Genomic DNA, 23,669 nt, shown 5'->3' on the forward strand with positions numbered 1-23,669 from the left:
ATATAGATAAAGTTGAAAGGGTACAGAGAAAGTTTATATTGCAGGGTCTGTAGAACTTGTGTTTTGAGGAAGGATTGAACAGGTTAGGATTTCAATTCCTTAGAATGCATAAGATTGAGGGAAATTTGATATGTATACAAAGTTATGAGGGTTATAGATAAAGTAAATGCATGCAGGCTTATTTCCACTGAGGTTGTGGTTGGGGACTACAACCAGAGTCATGGGTTAAGGGTGAAAGATGAAAAGTTTAAGGGGAAACAAGAAGGAATCTCCTTCACTCAGAGTGTTGTGAGAATGTGGAATGAGCTACCAGCAGAAGTGGTGCATGTGAGCTCAGTTTCAACATTTAAGCTAAGTTTGGATAGGTACATGGATTGTAGGGGCATGGTGGGCTATGGGCCCAGTGCAGGTCTATCAGAGTAGATAGCTTAAATGATTTTGGTATAGACTAGATGGGCTGAAGGACCAATTTCTGTGTTGTACTTTGTTATGACTCTATGACTCCATAACTTTACTCAACTTCACTCGCTCCATTACTGACCTGTTCCCACAACCTCTGGACTCACTTTCACGGACTCTTCATCTCATGTTCTCGATATTTATTGCTTATTTATCATTATTATTTTTTCTCAATTCAAGCTGGTAAAACCTGAGGTATGGTTATAGCCAAGCACACTCATTACTCAATTGCTAGGAACTTCCAGACTATTCTAGTGATGTTTAGTATTGTGGCTTTCTGAAGATTTACATAGATATTGCCGTGTAGACCTAATTGTTTAATGCTATTGTGTAGTGCGTTTGGGATGATGCCAATTGTAGATATCATTATTGAGACAATGGATACCCTGTTCAAGTTCCATAGTCTTTTGATTTCCTCTTTTAATTTGATATATTTCTGGTGTTTTTCACTTTATTGATTTCTGTATGTGAGTTTGGAATGGCTTGTATTTACAGTAAGTTATGTTGTCTTTTATGAGTTTGTGTTTTAAAGCAAGATTTTGGTGAATGATGTTTGCCACTTGATTGTGCTTATGTAAGTAATCAGACTGAGTTAAACTGCTGCAGGATCCTGTAATGTGTTGGATTCTTTCTGGTTTTTCTTGGCATTTTCTGCCTTTATTGTCTTGAATTTGTTGGTCTTTTACTATGTATTGTTGATAATTTTTTGTGTTAATGTTAATGTTTAAGGAACCCTTCTGTTTTTGGGAGGAGGTCTCCAACATTGAGCAAAGTTTTCAATGCTTCCTTGTTGATATCAAGTCTGCTCTGGGGATGTCTTACATAAGGAGAACGTATTCTTCTATTGGTTAAGTTATTCTTCAGTAGTAATAATTTCTTCATTTTTCGGTGTTGTGCTTTCATTTAAGTTCAGTGGTATATACTTAACAGAATTGTGTATGCTTGTGTGGCGTGCTGAATTGTTTTCTTTTTTTTTTGTAATTTGTTTTTTATTAAAGTTCACCATCAAACAAACATTTCCATGAGATGTATTTCAGATACTGTACACATATATCATATATTCATATTTGCCACAGATCTCCACATAATATTTATTTGACGTATACACTTATAGAGAAGAGAGGAAAGAAAGAACAAGTAAAATGAAAAAAACTATGTACAAGTAGGGAGTGATTTCTTTTTACAACATATTCATTGATTTGTGAGAATAAAATCAGGCCTATGAGGTGTTACGTAGTTAAACCATTTTTCCCAGTATGAATCAAATTGTTCTAATTTATGATTAACAGATGATGTTATCTTCTCCATTTTGTAAATGTCCATTGTAATTTCCATCCATGCGTTTAAAATTGGGCTCTCAGGGTTGTATATGGTGACGTATGTGTGCTTTAATAATAAATTTACTCTGAACTTTGAATTTTTGAACTTCAAAGCCAGTGAGCTGAGAATGTACTGTTGGACTGGGAATTTCAGGATGAAAATTTCCACACTCCTGCTTGTCCTGAATGGTGATGGAGTGAGAGACACAGGTACTAGGGGTGCTGGCTGTTGTCACAGTGCATTATGTAGCTCAGAGTTAGAATCAGAATCAGGTTTAATATCACTGGCATAAGTCATGAAATCTGTTGTTTTATGACAACAGTATAGTGCAATACATAAAAATTCTAAGTTACAATAGAAAATATATACAGTGGATTCTGTTTAATTGGGACACATCGGGACCAGTATTTTTTGACTCAGTTAAATAGTTGCCCCAATTACCCAGTTTCACAGAAATAGTTAAAAAGGTATAAAAAGGACTAACTGCTCTTTAAGTGAGTAACAAGTTATGTATTTAAATGAAATACAGAACAAATATGATCACTGCCAAGACTACTACCATGCTATAAAACTGTGTATTACTTACTAGTAGTTATCAAGAGAGGAATTCATCCAGGATATGCTGCCATGATCTTTTGATTGACTTTAATGAACAATATCAGTCCAGACACCTGGTACAGAAAATGGACTAATTTAATGCAATGCATTAGAGGACTGTATCCTCCAAATCTTCAGTTTTATTGTAATATTCAAGATGATTGTCAATACCTTTGGTACCTTCAAATTCTTCGTAGTTCCTAACTTGTTGAAATAGTGAAATCGTTTCATTTTCACTCCCGGCTGTTTCCCAAATAAATGGTTGCTTGGATTAAAGTGATGGCCCAATTAAAGTATAAAATGGAATCCACTGTGTATACTGCAAAATATGGTAACCAATACATATTTTGATTATAAATATTACTTCGACTTTTGACTTTGGCTTTGAAACAGGTCCTTCAGCACACCGAGTCTACACGCATTTCCTTCTCCAGTATTCTCAACAACTTTTCCCCAGACTGTACACATCAACTACACAGTAGCCATGTAACCTATTAACCTATACACCTTGTAACACTGAATCAGGTTTGTGAGTCAAGCAAGTGACATTAAAAGCACTGACTTACAATAAGTATGTTAATCATTAATTTACAAATGATAAAAATTTGACCAAACATTCATGTTCCCCAAGTTACAAACGCTACAAAGCTGAATATTCAACAAATATACATTCAACAGTTTAAAAGTGTGCAAAGAGCATACCTTCCCAATGGCCATGTTCACCACTTGCCTTAAACAGAGGGAGAGAGAGGGAGAGGGAGACTGACTCCCACATATGCTTTCTATATACCAAGGATGTTTGAAACTGGACACTATGCAGCTAACCAATGGGAAAAGGAACTGCACATACCCACAATGAATTCAGACAGTGGTTAATCATGTTCTCAACAGATTCTGTTTGACCTGCCATTGAGGACTGGTTTGCCAATGGTAGTGGACAGAAATTCAGGTTGTTACATTTTAATAACACTCTATCAAATGAATAGAAGGGTTTTCATAAACATGCAGCATACAAAGTGCCACACAGACCATGCGGTAATATGTGGGGTTTTCTTCTTTGTGGGAAATGAAACCATACAATGAAATGGGTCACAAGAGTGAAAACACACTCAGAGTTAACGCTGTGCCTGTCTGAGGATGTGGGAAGAGATTGGGAGATAGGAGGGAAGGGTTTCCAAAATGCTGGTGATTAGGGAAGGGTGATTAGATAAGAGAAGGGGCTGATTGATTGGGGTGGGGCAAGGATCAGGGAACAGGGGAGTTGAAAGAATTAGGTATGTAAGATCAGATGAAGAGAAGCCTTTTACTACAGAATTCCTTTAAACCGAGATGGTGAAGGCAGCTGACTGAACGGGTATTCTTTTGGTGTTTACAGAGACAACAGCATGGATCGTACACAGTGATTTTCTTTGGTGTGTGAGTAGGGCTTTTGTGATGTGTGAGTGAGGGTGACTGGAGTCCGTGGGAGTCCCTCAACATTGACTATTGATTCAACCGGTTGGTATTGATAGTGAGAGTGTTTTTTTTTAAATGGCTTTACTGGTTCTGAGAGGGGTTGTAGTTCAGCAAATGGGATAGCTGCCCACAGCATGTAGGGTGGCCTGATACTTCCAGTGTCCCAGATGGTCACGTACGGGGAGAGTCTTCCTGACTGGATTCACTCTGTTATTACGGACTAAGAGATAGGGGATAAGAAGGGTGGGAAGGGAAATGGTTAGATTAGGGAGACTGGAGAGTTGAACGTGTGGGGTATATTTAAGAACTCAGGTGTGCAGGGTCCCCAACTTCGAGGAATAAGCGTGGGGAGAAGGCATCCTGGCAGAACACAATCCCAGTGAGAAATCCTGCTTCATATCTGTTACACGCAGATCATCCTTCCTCATGCCTCCACCTCTGTACAACTGGATAATGATCTCCCGTAGCCTCAGCCCTATCCCATTCTCCACATACCCCAGACCATGATAACACAAATGAGTATGAATTGTAATTCCACAAAACTCAGTCCATTTCAGGCCAGTGACTTCACTGTACTGAGCACAATCAGGAAGTCGTGACAATGCTGATGTTCATTTGGTTCTGGAAAATCCCCTATTCTAACCAATAAATCAGCTGATAAGCCGTGACCGAGGAATAACAGTCTGTCAATAATCATGACCCAGACACAATAGCACATCGGTAATTGCCATTTTTGCTCAGAGAGTTCAGTTTGCCGGCAGGATCAGCAACAGTGTGATAATATCTGGCTATGGCTGATTCAGGTACTATCCTGTCTGAACCTGAACACCTGCCTTGTCCACGTCATTTGCAATGACATGGCGCTTACCTGTTCTTGTTGAAAAGACCCTCACTAAATCAATGTTGTTGCTCCTGTTATAAAACATAATTAAGGCTGTGCATTTGTAAGTTAATCTTCGGTGAAGCAGCTGGAGCAACCATCCTGACTTTGCATTGTATATAGAAAGGCTCTCACATTTAATGGACCCACGTCAGCTCTGATTTGTCATTGGTGATAGCTCTTCCACACACAGATTGCTGCTGTCACTGTAGCTCATTTTGGTAACTTGCCCCTCTGTCTATGAGTTGATGTCCAGGCACTCACTCTCAGCTACATCAAGAAAGTGTGCTGAACTACTGGAGCATCTGTGGAGAGAGGACCTTTCATGTTACTCATCGAATAATGGGTAAATGCTGATGAAAGGTCCTCTCTCCACAGATGCTGCCTTACTTGCTGAATATTTCTAGCATTTACTGTGGGGGTTTTTTAGGTTTCCATGATCTGCTGTCCTTTTCTGTTTGATTAGTCATTTTTTTTGGGTAAAGTCAATAGCATTAATATTGTGCATCCACTGAAATTATAGCTACTGTGCTTGCTCAGGGAATGCAAACAATACTTCATCTTTGAAAGCAATATAGTGGGAAGAGGAGGATATTCTAGTAAACCTCAGAGATGTGACTGAGAACGTTTTCAAAGAAGGAAACCCCAAAGAAGTTGTCTCCATGCTGCTGACTAATGGGAAATGCACTGTCAGAGTCCTCATACACTGTCTTCCTCAAGTAGCCAAAGAGTGAGATTCATCTAAATGGACATGGGCTTCAACATGTATTAGTTCCAAGTAAAATGTAAGGGTCATCATCAGCCACTGTACATGGCCTTGTTTTATGTCACCGAAGTGTTTGGTAATATCAGTTGGGGGGGATTGTGTAACACTATCCTTAAATCTGGCTGCTATCAGAAATTTGTTTGCATCTTATGCTTGCTTCAGAGCAGCATTAAAGCAATGATGCCAACCAGCAGTCTCCAGACAACCAGGGTCAAAGAAGACTGTATTGTTACACCAACACTTTTCTCAATATTTCCTTGACAATGTTCAATCTCGTTTCCAACAAACCTCTGGGGGAAGTGGAGTGAACTTTAGAAAGTTTTAAACATGTAGTGACATGATCTAAGCCAGGTTCACCTGGTCCTTCAAGGCTGAGCTGCAGAATGCAAATGGCCCCTGCATTTGTGGACATTTAGAGGCTGAGCTCTAACACCTGTAGATACTTTCGCTACGAGAGGATGAGCTTTACTGCAACATCCACAAGACCAGCGTCCTATACCAACCTGATCCAACTGCAACACCCCACCCTCCTACAATGCAAGTTCAAAAGAAGAATCTGGAAACAAGGACCACTCTCCATTCTATGGGCATCACCTCTCGGTGATTGCAGATGCAGAAGATGGATTCACCACGACCTTCAATGCACAGCATTGAGGAAAAGGTTCAACTGATGTTCGAGACATCAGACTTGGCGCAAAGCCCGTGAACATACAGCAGTGATCCCTGTCCTCCTTTATGCCTCTAAGACTGGGCATCTCAGGGCAGTGCGAAGATGCCAGCCATGCCATCTGCACAATATCCTACAGATTAATTTAAAGGATATGTGAACAAATTTCCCCAGGTGAAGGTGAGGGAATATACACCAGCTCTCATCGAGGAGTCAGCAGTGAGCATTTTCAGGTTACTGGCTGTCAACATCTCTGAAGATCTACCCCGGGCCCAACATATTGATGCATTTATGAAGAAGTTGTGCCAGCAGCTATATTTCATTAGGTGCTTGAGGAAATTTGTTATTGTACATTCCCAAGCCAAAAGCTGTAGATGAAACAGGAGGTTCATAGTCTGCTGAGGGCTAGATCTGTGGCATTTAAGTCTGGGGTGCCCCAGGTCTGTACAAGCAAACTGGGTATGACTTGTGGAGGGCTATTTCAAGAGCCAGGAAACAGTTCCAAGAGAAGTTGGAGGTGACATCGGATGCACGTCAACACTGACAGGTTCTGCAGACTGTTACTTCCTACAAAGCAAAACCTAACATCATGAATGGCAATGATACCTCACCACCAGACAAGCTCAACACCTTTTATGCTCACTTTGAAAGGGAGAATAAAACCACAGCTATGAAGATCCCTGCAGCATCCAGTAACACTGTGATCTCTGCCTCGGAGGCCAACGTCAGACTCTTTCAAGAGGGTGAACCCTCACAGGGTGGCAGGGCCCGATGGAGAACCTGGTAAGGCTCTGAAAACTTGTGCCAACCAACTGGTGGGGGTATTCAAAGACACCTTCAGTCTCTCACTGCTCCAGTGGGAAGTTCCCACGTATTTCAAACAAGCAACAGTCATACCAGTGCCCAAGAAGAGCAGCGTGAACTGCCATAATGACTATCGCCCTTTAGCTCTCACATCTATGGTGATGAAATGCCTTGAGAGGTTGGTCATTGCTAGAATCAACAGCTATCTCTGGAAAGACGTGGACCCACTGCAATTTGCCAACTGCCACAATAGGTCTACAGCTGACGTGATCTCAATGGCTCTTCACGTGGACTTAGGTCACCTGGACTATGCTATTACCTCTGTCAGGATGCTGTTTGTTTACTATAGCTCAGTGTTTAACACCATCACTCCTATAGCCCTGATTGGAAAGCAACAGATCCTGGGCCTCTGTACCTCCCTCTGCAACTGAATACTCGACTTCCTAACCGGAAGACCACAATCTATGCAGATTGGAAATAACGTCTCCACCTCACAATCAAAGTTGGTGCACCACAGGGGTGGCTACTTAGCCCAATGCTCTACTCTCTCTACACCCACGACTGTGTGCCTAGGAGCAGTTTTAATACCATCTATAAATTTCCTGGTGACACGACCAGTGTCGGCAGAATTTCAGATGGTGACGGAAGGGCATATAGGAGCGAGAAATACCAGTTAGGTGAGTGATGTTTCAGCAGCAACATTGCACTCAACGTCAGCAAGACTACAAAGCTAATTGTGGGCTTTAGAAAGGGTAAGATGAGGGAACACAAAACAATCCTGATAGAAGAAGCAGAAGTGGAGCAATTTCATGATCCTGGGTGTCAATATCTCTGAGGACCTAACCTGGATGCAACATATCGATGCAGCAATGAAGACAGTGGCTATATTTCATTAGGAGTTTGAGGAGATTTGGTTGTCAATTAAAACACTTGAAATCTTCTACAAATGTACTGTGGAGTGTATTCTTGGTTATGTGGGGAACTCCTGCACAAGATTGAAGTAGGTTGCAGAAACTTGTAAAATTAGTCAGTTCCATCATGGGTACTAGCCTCCGTAGTATCCAAGACATCTTCAAGGAGCAGTGCCTTAGGAAGGCAGTATCCATTATTAAGGACCTGCACCACCCAGGACATGCTCCCTTCTCATTGTTACCATCAGGAAGGTGGTACAGAAGCCTGAAGACACACACCCTTCAGTTTCTAAATGGACATTGAACCCGTGAACACTCCCTCACTACTTTTTATTTCTGTTTGTTTTGCACTACTTATTTTAACTTAACGATTTAATAACTGTAATAATGATATAACTGTAATTCAGTTTTTTCTCTATATTTATTACATATTTCATTATACTGCTGCTGTGAATTTAACCAATTTCACAACTTATGTCAGTAATATTAAACCTAATTCTGATTCTGATGTCATCATAGTCTCTAGCAAATATCTGCAGCTGTACCATGGAGAGTATTCTAACTGGTTATATCACAGTTTGGTATAGAGGTATCAGTCCCCAGTATAGGCAAAAGCTGCAGAGGTTTCTAATCTCAGTCAGCTCCAATGTGAGCACTAGCTTCCCCACTATCGAGGACATCTAAGGGTGCAGTACCTGCCTGTACCACAGAGTGGCACATGGTTGTGCAACTTCACAAGGGAATTTTGAGGCAGGATTGTTGTGTATTTAATATTACAGTAATATTGTAAATATATTGTTTAATTAAGCCCTCTGTTGTTTACATCATTCATTATGGTTATATGTAAAAGTACGTGAATGGCATACGTCATCATGCCACCACAACATAATTGCTAAAAACAAAACTAAGAGCGCGATCTGGGCTCCGTGTTTTTCTTTCAGTTAGTTTTATGTTTTGGTGTTACAAACAATAGTGTGACTAGGTTTTAAATTGAATGCGAGAATATTACCTACCTGTTGAAGCACAGCAAGGCTCTCATGTTGAAAAAGTGCAGGGTGATGTATGAGTTTTAAAAAAGCACAGCACATCCTTCTTCAGAAAAGGAGGCGGTCAAGTTGGGGGGAAAAGGCAGAAAAAGATCAAATTCAAAGGCTCTTAAACAGTGAGTAGTGAATGCTAATAAATTTTTAAAAAGCAGAAATGGCTAACTATTTTGGAAAGACAGAGACATTCAATTGCACAACTGATAACTGGCTGCTGTATATGGAACAAACTGAGCAGTATATTGAAGCAAATGGAATAGCCAATGAGAGCAAGTACCAGTTCTGCTGAGAGCATTATATGGAAGTGTACACAGGTGCTTAGAAGTTTAACTGCTCCAACCAAACCAGACAAAATGATCTTTGCTGATATCATGAAAGTAATGCAGAAACATTTAGAACCGCAACCATTGTTGATTGAACAACACTTCTAGGTTTCATAAAGAAGGGGTGTCCATTTCAGCAAATGTGGCTGAATTGAAGAAGTTACCCAAACATTGTCATTTTGGTGATGGGCTTAATGATGCACTGAAAGATTGTTTAGTTCATAGAATCTTACAAGAAAGCATTAAAAATAGCTCCTAACTAAAGCACAACTCATATTTAAAAGGACGGTTGAAATCACTGTATCAATGGAAAAGGTTGACAGAGATGCAAATAAGTTGCAGTCCAGTAAGTAGGAGAGCATGAACAAAATTGCAACATCTAAACAGAAACCTGCCTGGCTGGACAAATTGTGTTATTGTTGTGGCTGGGCTCATTACTTGCACCAAACCAATACAGATTTAAAGGTGAAACTTGTCGAAAATGCAGCAAAGTATGCTACATACAAATAGCATGTCAGGCAGACAGAAATAAATGGACTGTACAGGGAAGAGAAAAAAATAAAAAGTCAAGTTGCAGTTTCAAAAACAGCACTGGATAGCCTTGAAAGTTACAATGTGAAAACAAACAACAAACAAGCAGTATGGCTTACACCAGAAGTGAATGGCAAATTAATTAAAATGGAATTGGGCACTGGCTCCGCTATTACAGTCTTCCCACAATGGATGGCATTTCAAAGATACTGAACTGTAGCTTGCAGATATCCAACAAAATTTACACTGGAGAAAAGATAACTCCTGTGAGAATGAAATTTGTTACAGTGAAGTACAACAACCAACATGCCACATGGGCTCATATGTGGTAAAATTAGATCAATACCTTCTGCCCAGAATAGGGAATATTGTTGCAAATTTCTGGAGGGAAACACTTCAGCAAGTGGATTTACATGAGACCTAAGTGCAGGTGGAGATGGAAGAAGGCTCCCAAGTGTTTCTCATCATAAACACCCAATGAGGGCTTTATCACTATAATAGGCTCCTTTTTGATTAGCATCTGCACCTGCACTCTGTCAGAAGCTATGGACCAGGTGCTGCAAGACTGCACAGGTACTCATGTTACCTGGATGACATCATTGTTATCAGTAAGGATGACAAAAATAACATCAAGACAGTGTTAAAAAGATTAGAAGGTTATGGGCTCCAAGCATGACACAACAAGTGTGACTTTTTAAGCCTACAACACTTACTGTGGTCACACCATTGACACATAAGATTTACACAATTGTGGTGAGAAAAGTGGTGGGTTCCTCAAGGCCAAAAGGAAATGTCACATTTGCAGCCCTTTTTAGGATTTATCAATTACTGTAACAAGTTCTTACCAAACCTGGCTACTGTGCTCTGCCCCTAGAGCTTGTTGCTACAGTACGGGAAGAAATGGCAGCGGGCAAAGCTGTGTGAGGTGGCTTTCAGAAAGATAAAAGAAATGGTGATGATCCACATCACCCAGTGAAGCTTGCCTGTGATACCTCGCGTTATGGTTTAGGTGTAGCCACGTCACATGCTATGTGTGATGGAAGTGAAGGTCATCATATCCCCTTGTGAAAAATTGCGCACAGATTGGCAGAGAGGCCTTGAGTCTGGTTTGGGGCGTAAAGTATTTCTACCTGTATTTGTATAGGAGGGAGTTTACCTTAATTACTGGCCATCAACCACTGGTGTCCATGTTCAATTCTCGGAAAGGTATTCCACTAATAGCAGGAGCATGGATGCAATGATGCCCCTTGGAGGACACAGGTCCAAGTTTGAATTCAAGACAACAACTAATCATAGAAATGATGATGGAGAACCTTGGAGAAAGGTGTCCAGAGCTGTCAGAACCACTTCCTGCAGTCCCAGAGTCAATTCCTTAAACCACCATAGAGGAGGCTCTGGAACCTGAGATTGTTTTAAGTCATAAGTCTCACCTGCCAAGTGACACCACTTTTCAGGAACGACGTTATCCACAAGAGTAAGAAATCCTCCACAGCAATTAAATCTTTAGGCCTGCATAGGACAATTTATAATTTACTGTGCTGTGGATGTCTCTTCAGTAGTTCTATTATACAGTATACAGTGTATTTGGTTAAGATGCGTTCTACATCGAGTAGAAGTATATAGTTAAGCAGGGAGGAGTGTTGTGTGTTTAATATTTCAATCTTTTATGTGATCACTGTTTCGTACTGTGGGTGTCACTTTAAAAATGCTTGAATGAGGTGGGACTCTGACCTCAGTATAACAAACTGTAACATACGGCCGGGACTTTCAGTAAAGAGAGAGCGAGAGAGGAAGTTTGGACTGCAAGCTGCTGGCAGTAGTTTGCTATGATATGGGTGAAGTCTGATACTTTCCCATGCCCAAGATTGGGTTGATTAATGGCACACAGTGCATTGGATGAGTGACTGTCACTTTGTATGATCCATATGAGAATTTTGTTGGAGTATCCTGCGGTCACCACTTTTGTTAACCCTTACCTGGATTCGGGTGTGTCATGTGGTAACCACTTATGCAAAGAGATATTCTGTGACTGTCACCTTGTGGTATTTCTACGTGGATTTTGGAACGACTCGACGGATAAGATCTTCAGTGACTGTTACTTCATTTTCCCAGCGTGGAACCTGTGGAATTTTTCGTAATCGTCTCCTCACTACATTTTAAAATGGATTTACAGATCTGTCCCTTTATTCATTTCGTGGATTACTGGAGCTTTTCTAGTTTGCCATCTTAAGACTTTAAGAACTGTTCCTAAGCTTGATCGTTTGGGAGACACACACACACACACACACACACACACACACACACACACACACCACTGTTAACTTCTGTTTATTTCTTTAAATTTACTATATTATGTGTAGATACTAATAAAGATAGTGGTTTTAACATCAAAACCTGACCCATTTTGTGATCCATTGCTGCTGGTATGTAACATATCATATTTAAGTATTGTTATAAATATATATTGTTGGATTAAGCATTCTTTGTTGTTTACATAATTCGTTAAGGGTTATATGTAAAAGTACATGAATGGCAGACGTCATCACATTACCATAAAGTCCTGACAGAAAAACTAAGAACCTACATGAGTTATCCATGTTTTGTGTGTTTTTTTCAATGATTTAATGCTTTGGACTTACTAAACATAACAAAGGGTATGCACAGGAATTAAAATGTCAGTAAGATTATGTATGTAATAGTTATCAGTGAGGAAGTCAGATGGACATTCCCCTGGTTATCCTCCTGTGTGTGCCAGTTACCTTTAGTATAAATGTATATAGAATAAAATAGGCAACTAATAATTTAGTGGTTTGCTTTAAATTAAAACACCTTTTTAAAAGTCCAGGGTAATTTCCTTCTTACGTTCTGCTACAATTTCATATATCTTGCATTGGAATTTGGAACAAGACAATGTTGGTTATCATGTTGGCTCTTAGATCCCTCCCCTCAGTTTTCCTCCTGATAACCACCTGCCCATCAATTCTCCTTTGACTCTCCTGTTTCCCAACCCCACTTTACAGGAACCAATTAACCTTTAAAGTCATTTGTCTTTGGGAGTGGGAGAAACTTAGAGCACTTAGGGAAATCCTGTGGGGTCAGACGGATAATGTTCAAACTCCATATGGATGTTGTTGGAGGTCAGCATCAAGCTCAGATCACTGGAGCTATGAGAAAGCATTTGTACTTGCTGTGCCACAGTGCAGTTGTATGGGAACCCGCCACTCCAGCTTTTGCCTGGAGGGTTTTGGCAATGTAGATGATTCACTGAACAGAAACAATCTGAGATGTTTGATCACACTCACATGTAGTAGTGCAGCTGCCTCACTGCTCCAGTAACCCAGGTACAATCCAGTGTGGAGTTTGCACTTTCTCTCCCTGACTCTGTAGGGTTTCCCCCAGATGCTCCCATTCCCTCCACATCCCAAGGCATGTGGGTCGGTGGACTAGTACTCACTGTAAATTGCCCGTAATATCTGAATGAGTAGATGAATCTGGGGGCAGAATAACTCACAGGGAATATTAATGGGTGATGGGACTGATCAACCAGCATGGACTTGATGGGCCCATGTACAATGAATAATGGAAAATTACTGGAATAGTAAATTCTGGTTTTAAAAAGTTACATCTCAAGGTTTGAAAAAATAGGTTCCAGAAATTCCTAGAGATTTCTGAGAGAAGGTGGGAAGAATTGCGGTGTGTAGTGAGAATGTCTTTATAAAGAAAGTGATGATATAGAATGAAATAGTCTTCTGCTAAAGTTATTTGGTGTACGCTCCCTTGAGTTACCTCTGATATTGGATCAGAGAAATTATATACGTTCAGATTATTAACAATTCTGGGACAAAGGAGGAAATAAGATCTGCCACAATCTAACAACAGCAATAACTTCTATTGATGTTGCAGCTTTATCATTTTATGTCATCTAAGTTACAAGATTTCAAATAAAATTCTCACTGAGGCATGACAGGAGGTAATAGAGCAGGTGACAGGGAGCTTGGTCAGAGAGCTGGCTTTTAAAGAGGCCATTGAGGAATGTAGGAAGCCTGGACAAAGGTATTCCAGAGTTTCTGGAAGACAGCTGAGTGAGAGGTGCAGATAGCTCTGCCTGGAAAAGGGAATAGGAAGGGGTGAGGCCATGGCTGCTGAGTCCAGAAGAAGGGTCTTGAACCAAAATCAACCCATTCCCCCTCTTCCTTGCCTGATGTTCATGCACTGGCCACTCAGCTAATTGAATCTGTCCCTGTAGAATCTCAATAAAGTTCACCCACCTGGACAAGCACAACAGATGAGTAGTTTATCAGCTAATATTTACAACACAATTAAAATCTATCTTTTTAATCTTTTTAATGGAGTGATTGGAGTTGTGACTAAAAGATTTTGTTGTTTACTGTTAAAACTGACCCTTGGTTTATAAGCTCAGATGGTTAATGAGAGCTGCTCATCAAACCCAGCAATGATTGTTTTTCCTTTCTGGTGCAACCATTCTGAACAGCAAAGGTGACTTGTCTTTCTCTGACTTGTCACTTCTATGCTAGGTGTCTCAGAAGATCTGCCTCTATCCTGTTTATTACTTGAATCATCTTCCCTCTTGTCTTCATCTTCAACATCTTCTTCCCACGGTGTAGAGCTGAACTGATTGCTATAACAGGAGTGTGCATACATGTATGTTTATGTAAGGGACTAGACATTTTTGTGTAATTTGATGAAACAGGGTCACCAGTTGAGAAGGGTGTTTACTGACCACTTGGGACACCAGTAGGGTGTGTGTACTCATCCAGGGAAACTGTAGAGTTGCAGACTCGTTTGTGTGTTTTAAGAATAAGTCTGAAACCTTGATGTAAGTGTTTTTGAATGTGAAGGAATACAACAGGCATTCTGAGTTCAGATGCACATTGTGGCAGATTGCAGAGTGTGACCTCTGTGGTTTTAAGTATATACTGTTTAATTTTTTATTTGTCATTTATATTTTGCATAATGTGGGAATTAGTGTGGAGATATTTGAGGGAGAGCTTATACCCAGATATATCAGTTGGGATGGCACCAGTTGTGGTCAGCCAATATCAGGTCGAGAACCCTGATGACCTAAGCCAGCCCATGATCTGATTGCAACATCCAATGGCTCTTCACCCTCGGAGAAGCAGAGCATTTTGGCAGAGTTGCTCTTACTTAAAGCCACCTGCGAGAATGCAGAATTCTAGCGCCAGCTCGAGGAAATGATTGAAGTTCATCAGAGGCACCACAGAGGTATACATCGGGTGGTAAAAGCGAAGTGCCAGAGGAATCAGCGGGACAGTATGGCCCAGTGAGTGCAGGGTGGTACGTGGGCAGCAATGAAGAGAGATATCGCTTCCTTAAGAGGGAAGTGAGGCAACAGCTGGGGGGAGGTGAGAGAAACGAGGGAAAGATTATGTCAGTGGTTCAGAGAGCTGATGAGCTAGCTGGGGATTAGAGATATCAAGCATATGAGGAGTTTTCAGGGTTGGATAACCCAGGGAGGGACCATCCAGTCTTCCTGAAAATGCTGAAGGAAGGCCTGAGCTCAGCTCACCAGCAAGTTTTAGATTTGGGGATAGCTGTGGGATCGTTCTGCCCCGCAACAGTATCACGGGCGACTGAGATAGACCAGAGGAGGGGGAAGAGAAGTTGTAAAGCAGCTGCAGTGGACGTAGCTGCTCTGATGTCACAGAGGACTTGTTTGTGTTGCCAGCAATCAGGGCACCAAGCCAGGAGATGCTGGAATAGTTGTGGAGGGTAAAGATGATTTGTTACAGCAGCGTATTCTCGGCCATGGTTGGAGGCAGTGTCCTGAAGAGAGAGGAAAGCAGGCTGAATCCACAGCACTCCCTCTTTTTCTGATTTTACTGCTGATTAGATTATAGAGCTGGGGAGATCAGACAGCAGCCTCTATTGCCAGTGGTAGTCACCCACAGATGTACACACAAGGTTTACAGTATTAAGGGGCTGGCAAAGTGAAATGTTACTGGACGTCGGGGTCATCAGTCTCGATAACTGATCTACCCTTGCCCATGACTGGAGAGGCGATTTACATTACCAGTGCAGGAGGTGAAACAATGAGGGTAGAGAGAAGTCAGCCCCAGGTACTGGAGATTGAAGGAGCGCAGCTTCCTGTGGATTTTTGGGTGTGCCCAAACAATGGAGGTACTATCCTGCGGATAGACATGTGATCATAGACTCAGGAAAAGGAGAGATAACATGGACAAGGCAGGAATAGCGAACGTGTGTAACTCGCAAAGCAGCTAACGTGGCCCACGAAGAGACAATAGCCCCCAGCAGGAAGGGGAGACAGGGCGATGTGCGGGAATCATGCCCCATGGAGAAGGGCCGAGCACAGTCAGCGGCTGTTAAATGTAATGTATCTGCCTGAGGAGGGAGCAGTGATTGAAGTAAAGACTCACCAGAAAGGGGATAGTGAGGAGCAGAAAGGGAGCGAGTGGGCAGATATCAGTGTGAGCAGGGCAATGGGGGAACAAGAAGTAACAGAAATTACAGGTGTAGAGGAAGAAGCTACAAATTCCAGGTTAATACGATTACATGGAGATGTGAAGGACCATAGTAACACATCGAGGGATCGAGCAAAGCAATAGCAATGTATTGCAGATCAGAGGAAGCCAGAGAGAGAGAAGATAGTCCTCCCACAGCCAGGTAACCAAGTCATGGTAAGGGATCTGGCTAAAGACAGGTTTCGCTCCCAGGTGGATGGAACGACAGGTTCTATCTACATGGGATGAATGATGCATATGTTGGTGTGCGGTCCTGGTGAGGCTGCCTGTAGTCAGGTTAAACCGTAGGGCTCACATTTTGTCACCCCCACAGACGGAGTGGGATTTCAACTGTCCCCAGTAAGGGTGTTGCTGCAGAGAACCCAAGTGATGAACACCAGCTGGCTGTGCCAGGCCTGCCCACACCCGATGGAAGCAGACCCACAGCAGAATGCACTGAGAGAGCGTGACAGCAAGCCAGGAAGAGCATGTTAAAGTGACTGCACTCTATAAGGAAGGCTGGTTGCTGAACAGAGGAAGCATTGGGGAAAATAGGTGGGAAGGGATCCAAGTTACAGCAGGGACATTAGGTTCCACAACTTCAAAGGCGTAGTGAACTGAGAAAGAGAAGAAATTACCCATAGCGTCTGAAGGCAGTAAACCAGCCTGTATGGGCAGTGAACACAAATGAGCTGGGCCCTTTCAGTGGTTGGGTCAGTGATTGAGTGAAAGTGGGTGGCACCAGGGTAATCTTCCAGTATGATGCCTGCTTGTTTTACTGAATAAAGGCTTCTATATCCACCAGCTTCAGTGTCCCTCCAGTGACTTAGTTCACAGTCACAACAGTGGCGGAGTCCTGGGTCCTGGGCAAGGTTAATAGACACGGTTTGTGGAGTGGACTCTAGTTCACATTATGATATGTTTCTCCTTTCTTTGTCACTACTTTGGGCGATTTTGATCAGGGGTAGTCTGCAGATAACTAATGACACAGTGCTAGATTGAACTGAACTGAATATGCCTGGACTCCCTCGGTCAACACACACACAATGCTGGGGGAGCTCAGCAGGCCAGGCAGCAGCAATGGAAAAAAGTACAGTCGATGTTTCGAGCTAAAGTTGACCGTACTTTTTGCCATACATGCTGCCTGACCTGCTGAGCTCCTCTGGCATTTTGTGTGTGTTGTTTGGATTTCCAGTGCCTGCAGATTTTCTCGTTTATGGTTGGACTCTTTCGTTGATGATCTTGTCAGTTAGTGTTTTATATTCTGTGTTTTTCACTTGTTTTTTTAGCAGTTTGCTCTTTTTTTTGTAAGTGGTGGGTGTTGATGTTTTTCTTTGAGTGGGCTCCATGCTTTTCTTTGTTTTGTGGCTGTCTGTAGAAAGATGTATCTCAGGGTTGTTTGCTGCATAGGTTCCTTGCTAATAAATGCAATTTGTATATTTGAATGCAACACGAGTGAATCTGCAGATGCTGGAAATAAATAAAAACACAAAATGCTGGCAGAACTCAGCAGGCCAGACAGCATCTATGGGAGGAGGTAGTGATGATGTTTCGGGCCGAAACCCTTCATCAGGAGGGTTCATCATCCACACTCCTGATGAAAGGTTTCGGCCCGAAACGTCGTCACTACCTCCTCCCATAGATGCTGTCTGGCCTGCTGAGTTCTGCCAGCATTTTGTGTTTTTATTTTTTGTACATTTGAATCTTTGAACTCACTCTGAAGTGCATTGTTAAAGATTCAACACAACTACTGTTTTATTTTGCTGACTGTGGTGTATGTCTGAAGTGCCTCTTCCTCCTACCCTCGCCACCTGCCTCCTCTCACTGCACGCACACACAACACAAACTCTCTCTCTCACACACACACACGCACACACACCATTGCCTACATCCTTTTTCCTTGGCTTGTGTCATTTTTCACTTTGTATCCTGATCAGTTCTACTCCTTCCCCTAAAAGCTAAACACCTTACTGACTATCACTGTCCTTCTCAAGTCTCTCCGTTCCCTCTTCACCTCCCCACCTCTGGCTCAGTTTGGGACCCCCCGGATTGCTTTGGTAAAGATTCCACATAGAAGAACCATAGAATATTACAGCACAGAAACAGGCCTTTTGGCCCTTTTTGGCTGTGCTGAACCATTTTTCTGCCTAGTCCCACTGACCTGCATCTGGACCATATCCCTCCATACCCCTCTCATCCATGTACCTGTCCAAGTTTTTCTTTAATGTTTAAAGTGAACCTGAAATTTACCGCTTCATCTGACAGCTCATTCCACACTCCCAGCACTCTCTGTGTGAAGAAACCCCCCAATATTCCCTTTAAACTTTGCCCCCTTCACCCTTAACCCATGTCCTCTGGTTTTTTCTCCCCTAGCCTCAATGGAAAAAGCCAACTTGCATTCACTCTATCTATACCCATCATAATTTTATATACCTTTATCAAATCACCCCTCATTCTTTTACGCTCCAGCGAATAAAGTCCTAACCTATTCAACCTCTCTCTGTAACTCTGTTTCTCAAGTCCTGGCAACATCTTGTAAACCTTCTCTGCACTCTTTCAACCTTATTAATATCCTTCCTGTAATTAGGTGACTAACACTACTCATAATACTCCAAATTTGGTCTCACCAATGTCTTATACAACCTCACCGTTACATTCCAACTCTTATACTCAATACTTTGATTTACAAAGGCCAATGTACAAAAGCTCCCTTTATGACCCTATCTACCCGTGACACCACTTTTAGGGAATTTTGTTTCTGTATTCCCAGATTCCTCTGTTCTACTGCACTCCTCAGTGCCCTACCATTTAACTTGTATGTTCTAGCTTGGTTTGTCCTTCCAAAGTGCAATACCTCACACTTGTCTGCATTAAACTCCATCTGCCATTTGTCAGCCCATTTTTCCAGCTAGTCCAAATCCCTTTGCAAGCTTTGAAAACCTTCCTCACTGTCCACTACAACTCCAATCTTTGTATCATCAGCAAATTTGCTGATCCAAATTGCCACATTATCATCCAGATCATTGATATAGATGACAAATAACAATGGACCCAGCACTGATCCCTGTGGCACACCACTAGTCACAGGCCTCCACTCAGAGAAGCAATCCTCCACTACCACTCTCTGGCTTCTCCCACTGAGCCAATGTCTAATCCAATTTACTACCTCACCATGTATACCTAGCAACTGAATCTTCCTAACTAACCTCCCATGTGGGACCTTGTCAAAGGCGTTACTGAAGTCCATGTACACAACATCCACTGCCTTCCCTTCATCCACTTTCCTGGTAACCTCCTTGAAAATCTCCAATAGATTTGTTAAACATGACCTACCACGCACAAAGCCATGTTGACTCTCCCTAATAAGCCCTTGTCTGTCCAAATATTTGTAGATCCTATCTTTTAGTACTCCTTCCAATAATTTACCTACTACCAACATCAAACTTACCAGCCTATAATTTCCCGGATTACTTTTAGAACCTTTTTTAAACAATGGAACAACACAAGCTATCCTCCAATCCTCCAGCACTTCACCCATAGATACCGACATTTTAGATATATCTTCCAGGGCCCCTGCAATTTCATCACTAGTCTCCTTCAAGGTCCGAGGGAATATCCTGTCAGGTCCTGGGGATTTATCTACTCTGATTTGTCTCAAGACAGCAAGCACCTCCTCCTCTTTAATCTGTATAGGTTCAATGATCTTACTACTTGTTTGCTTTATTTCCATCAACTCCATGCCAGTTTCCTTAGTAAATACAGATGCAAAAAACCCATTTAAGATCTCCCCCATTTCTTTTGGTTCCATACATAGCCGACCACTCTGATCTTCAATAGGACCAATTTTATCCCTTGTCACGTTCTCCTTCGGGTGTAACGAAACGCCGAATTTAACGTCCGGATAAACCACAGTTAATAAGAACCAGATCGCAGTAAGATTAACCATTTACTGTTCACTCTTCACATTAACATATGGTGAAAACTGTTGATAAAACAATACAAGATTGATACAGTATTTGTTCCTTCCTTAATATCACATTTCAAGTGTAAATACTTGCAAAGGTGACTATAACTACATTACACTAAGGTGCAGTATACAGGGAGAGTTTACCTGCTCCATTGACTACTTTAAATACACTTCCATGCAAACTATCCGCGACTCTTTAACTAAGGAAAGCATAAACATTATCTACCGTCGTTACCTCTAACAGGATCAACATTAACATCTTAGTTCAATATATCGATTATCTATTAACTTACAGCGTTGCTCTCACTGTGATTTCTCATGCCTGCAAAACTGCTTCTGCTCAGGTGAGCCTCGTGGAAAGCCCCCACCCTCGCGCTAATTTCAAACCGGTGTTTTCCCACAAGACGCGGCGAAACCGGATGTGACGTCATCGCATGCCGATATATTTTACATGCAATGAATACACTTTAAACACTTCTAATTCTAACTAGAAAATACTATTGAATGAATTACTAAGCGAAAATATTATAAACTAAATAACTGTCGTAAAGACAGCACACTCCCCGCTTGACCTTCGTAAGGTCACAATGAGCAGAGTACAAAACTTAGTCTCTTAATCAGTCATTGGGTAGAAGTAGAATAACTTCTGTAACTGGCCTTTGGTAAATTTTCACATCGCCTTGGTCGGTAGTCTTCAATTCGATCTTCCTGACATGTCCATCCCCGCTAGGGAATGTAGCAGTGATTCTGGCCATTGGCCAGATTCCTGTGGGGTCCTGTCCACTTTTGTCTCTGTTGCAACGAGGGTAGATATTTTTGTCTCCAGCGAGACCAAAACTGATTTGCCAGAGCCTGGACTTGTCTCCATTGCTTTGTGTACAAATCCTTGTCTGAGAAGTCTCCTGGTGGAGGAGGTGCTCCTGCCTTCTGCGTAAGGAGCGTTGATGGCGAAAGTATAAAGGGGTTTTCTGGGTCAGAAGACACAGGTAGGAATGATTGTGTGTTTATAATGGCTGTGACCTCTGCCATTAGGGTGCACAGTACCTCGTGGGCCAATCGGGTGCGTTGCTGCATCTCGGGTTTCCTTTTCCGGGTTTTCCGTAAGGACGTGAACCGTTTGACTGCCTGCTCTTTGTTATCTGGTGAGCGCTGGCGTGGTTCTCTGATTGGCAATGGGGCAATCCCATTATTTGCTTCATCTCTGAAGACCTTGGTGTCTTTGGTTTTTAAAGAAATGGTATCTTGAGCTGATTGTGCAAGTTTGTTTCCGTGCTCGGTTTGAACGAAAACTGACTGACCTAGCGTCTCGTCGGTTACTTTACGCTTGGTAATGTCTTGTTGTGCTTCTTTAGGGTACACCTCAGTGAGGCAGATCTCGGAACAAGAACGGCTTGACTGAGTTTGACCGCAAACTTCTGTACAGTTCGAGCTGACAATTGTTGTCCTGGAGTGAACCTCTCCCTCCCCGCCGTCCTGTTGTGGGGGTGAAGGAGCGTTGTCGGTTCTTTCATTCTTGACTTCATCACGGAGCCGTGAGGGTAAATTTCCTTCCTCGTATGGATGTGATGCAATCGTGACTCTCTGAGGTTCCTCGTAGCTGGGGAAGTTATCGAATACGTATGGAGAGGGGAGACGAGCCTGCCTGTCTATTTGATATTGTACATAGTCACTTGTGCGTTCCAGTCTGGTCCTTTCTAAAGTAGATCTTACTTCGGTCAGATCACGCGACCCTTTTCCAGCTTGTTCTATGTACTTTGCTTCCACCCTGGCAGCTTCTCTTTCTCCTTCTAGCTGCAGCACATGCAACTCTGTCGATATTTTTGTCATTTCCAACTGGGTTTCGGCTTCTCTGGCGGCCTCTTCTCTTTGTCTGGCGGCCCTTTCTTTCTGGATTTCGGCTTCTCTGGTGGCCAGTTTCATTTTCAAAACTGCTTCTTGTCTGGCGTAACGCAGTAGCACCTTGGCGGCTTCTGCCTTTCTGGCGGCCCTTTCGGCTTCTCTGGCAGCCAGTTTAATTTTCAAAACTGCTTCTTGTTTGGCGTAATGCAGTCGCACCTTGGCGGCTTCTGCCTTGGCTCTTGCCTGTGCGGACTTACTTGATGTCGTTCTACTGCCCTTGTCGCTGGGCGCCATCGACTTGATCCCGGATCGAGCTGACATTGCAGCACTTGGAACACCTGATAACGCCTGGGTGGGCTTACTTGATGTCGGTTTACTGCCCCTGTCGCTGGGCGGCGTCGACTTGATGCTGGATTGAGCTGACATTGCAGCACTTGAAACACCTGATAATGTCGCTTTTTCACTGTCACGTTCTCCTTCGGGTGTAACGAAACGCCGAATTTAACGTCCGGATAAACCACAGTTAATAAGAACCAGATCGCAGTAAGATTAACCATTTACTGTTCACTCTTCACATTAACATATGGTGAAAACTGTTGATAAAACAATACAAGATTGATACAGTATTTGTTCCTTCCTTAATATCACATTTCAAGTGTAAATACTTGCAAAGGTGACTATAACTACATTACACTAAGGTGCAGTATACAGGGAGAGTTTACCTGCTCCATTGACTACTTTAAATACACTTCCATGCAAACTATCCGCGACTCTTTAACTAAGGAAAGCATAAACATTATCTACCGTCGTTACCTCTAACAGGATCAACATTAACATCTTAGTTCAATATATCGATTATCTATTAACTTACAGCGTTGCTCTCACTGTGATTTCTCATGCCTGCAAAACTGCTTCTGCTCGGGTCTGCCTCGTGGAAAGCCCCCACCCTCGCGCTAATTTCAAACCGGTGTTTTCCCACAAGACGCGGCGAAACCGGATGTGACGTCATCGCATGCCGATATATTTTACATGCAATGAATACACTTTAAACACTTCTAATTCTAACTAGAAAATACTATTGAATGAATTACTAAGCGAAAATATTATAAACTAAATAACTGTCGTAAAGACAGCACATCCCTTATTATCCTTTTGCTCTTAATATACCTGTAGAAGATCTTTGGATTATCCTTCACCTTGACTGCCAAAGCAACCTCATGTCTTCTTTTAGCCCTCCTGATTTCTTTCTTAAGTATTTTCTTGCACTTTTTATCTCCTCAAGCACCGTATTTGCTTCCTGTTGCCTATACATGTTAATACATCTCTCTCTTCTTTATCAGAGTTCCAATATCCCTCGAGAACCAAGGTTCATTCTTATTCACTTTGCCTTTAATTCTGACAGGAACATACAAACTCTGCACTCTCAAAATTTCTCCTTTGAAGGCCTCCCACTTACCAATCACATCCTTGCCAGAGAACAACCTGACCCAATCCACGCTTTTTAGATCCTTTCTCATTAAATTTGGCCACTTTCCAGTTTAGAACTTCAACCCGAGGACCACATCTACCTTTAACAATGATCAAGTTGAAATTAATGGTGTTATGAT

General features: G+C 42.1%; 2 protein-coding genes across 2 annotated transcripts in view; one reads left to right on the plus strand and one right to left on the minus strand.

Moving 5' to 3' along the window:
* svopl (SVOP-like) overlaps positions 1 to 23,669 on the plus strand; it is a 101,652-nt gene that overhangs the window by 7,557 nt on the left and 70,426 nt on the right. The gene's annotated exons all lie outside the window — the stretch shown is intronic.
* On the minus strand, positions 19,996 to 23,004 carry LOC132397803 (uncharacterized). Its single transcript, XM_059976554.1, has 2 exons — positions 22,934 to 23,004; positions 19,996 to 22,655 (listed from the first exon to the last, which is right to left on the minus strand). The coding sequence occupies exon 2, from the start codon at positions 22,486 to 22,488 to the stop codon at positions 20,950 to 20,952; it is 1,539 nt and encodes a 512-aa protein (XP_059832537.1). The 5' UTR covers positions 22,489 to 22,655; positions 22,934 to 23,004; the 3' UTR covers positions 19,996 to 20,949.

The sequence above is a fragment of the Hypanus sabinus genome, chromosome 8, assembly GCF_030144855.1.
Source record: "Hypanus sabinus isolate sHypSab1 chromosome 8, sHypSab1.hap1, whole genome shotgun sequence".
Taxonomy (NCBI): Eukaryota; Metazoa; Chordata; class Chondrichthyes; order Myliobatiformes; family Dasyatidae; genus Hypanus; species Hypanus sabinus.

What these genes read in the sequence shown, in the direction of transcription:
- LOC132397803 (XM_059976554.1), bottom strand. Translation starts at nt 22,488, where the DNA reads ATGTCAGCTCAATCCAGCATCAAGTCGACGCCGCCCAGCGACAGGGGC.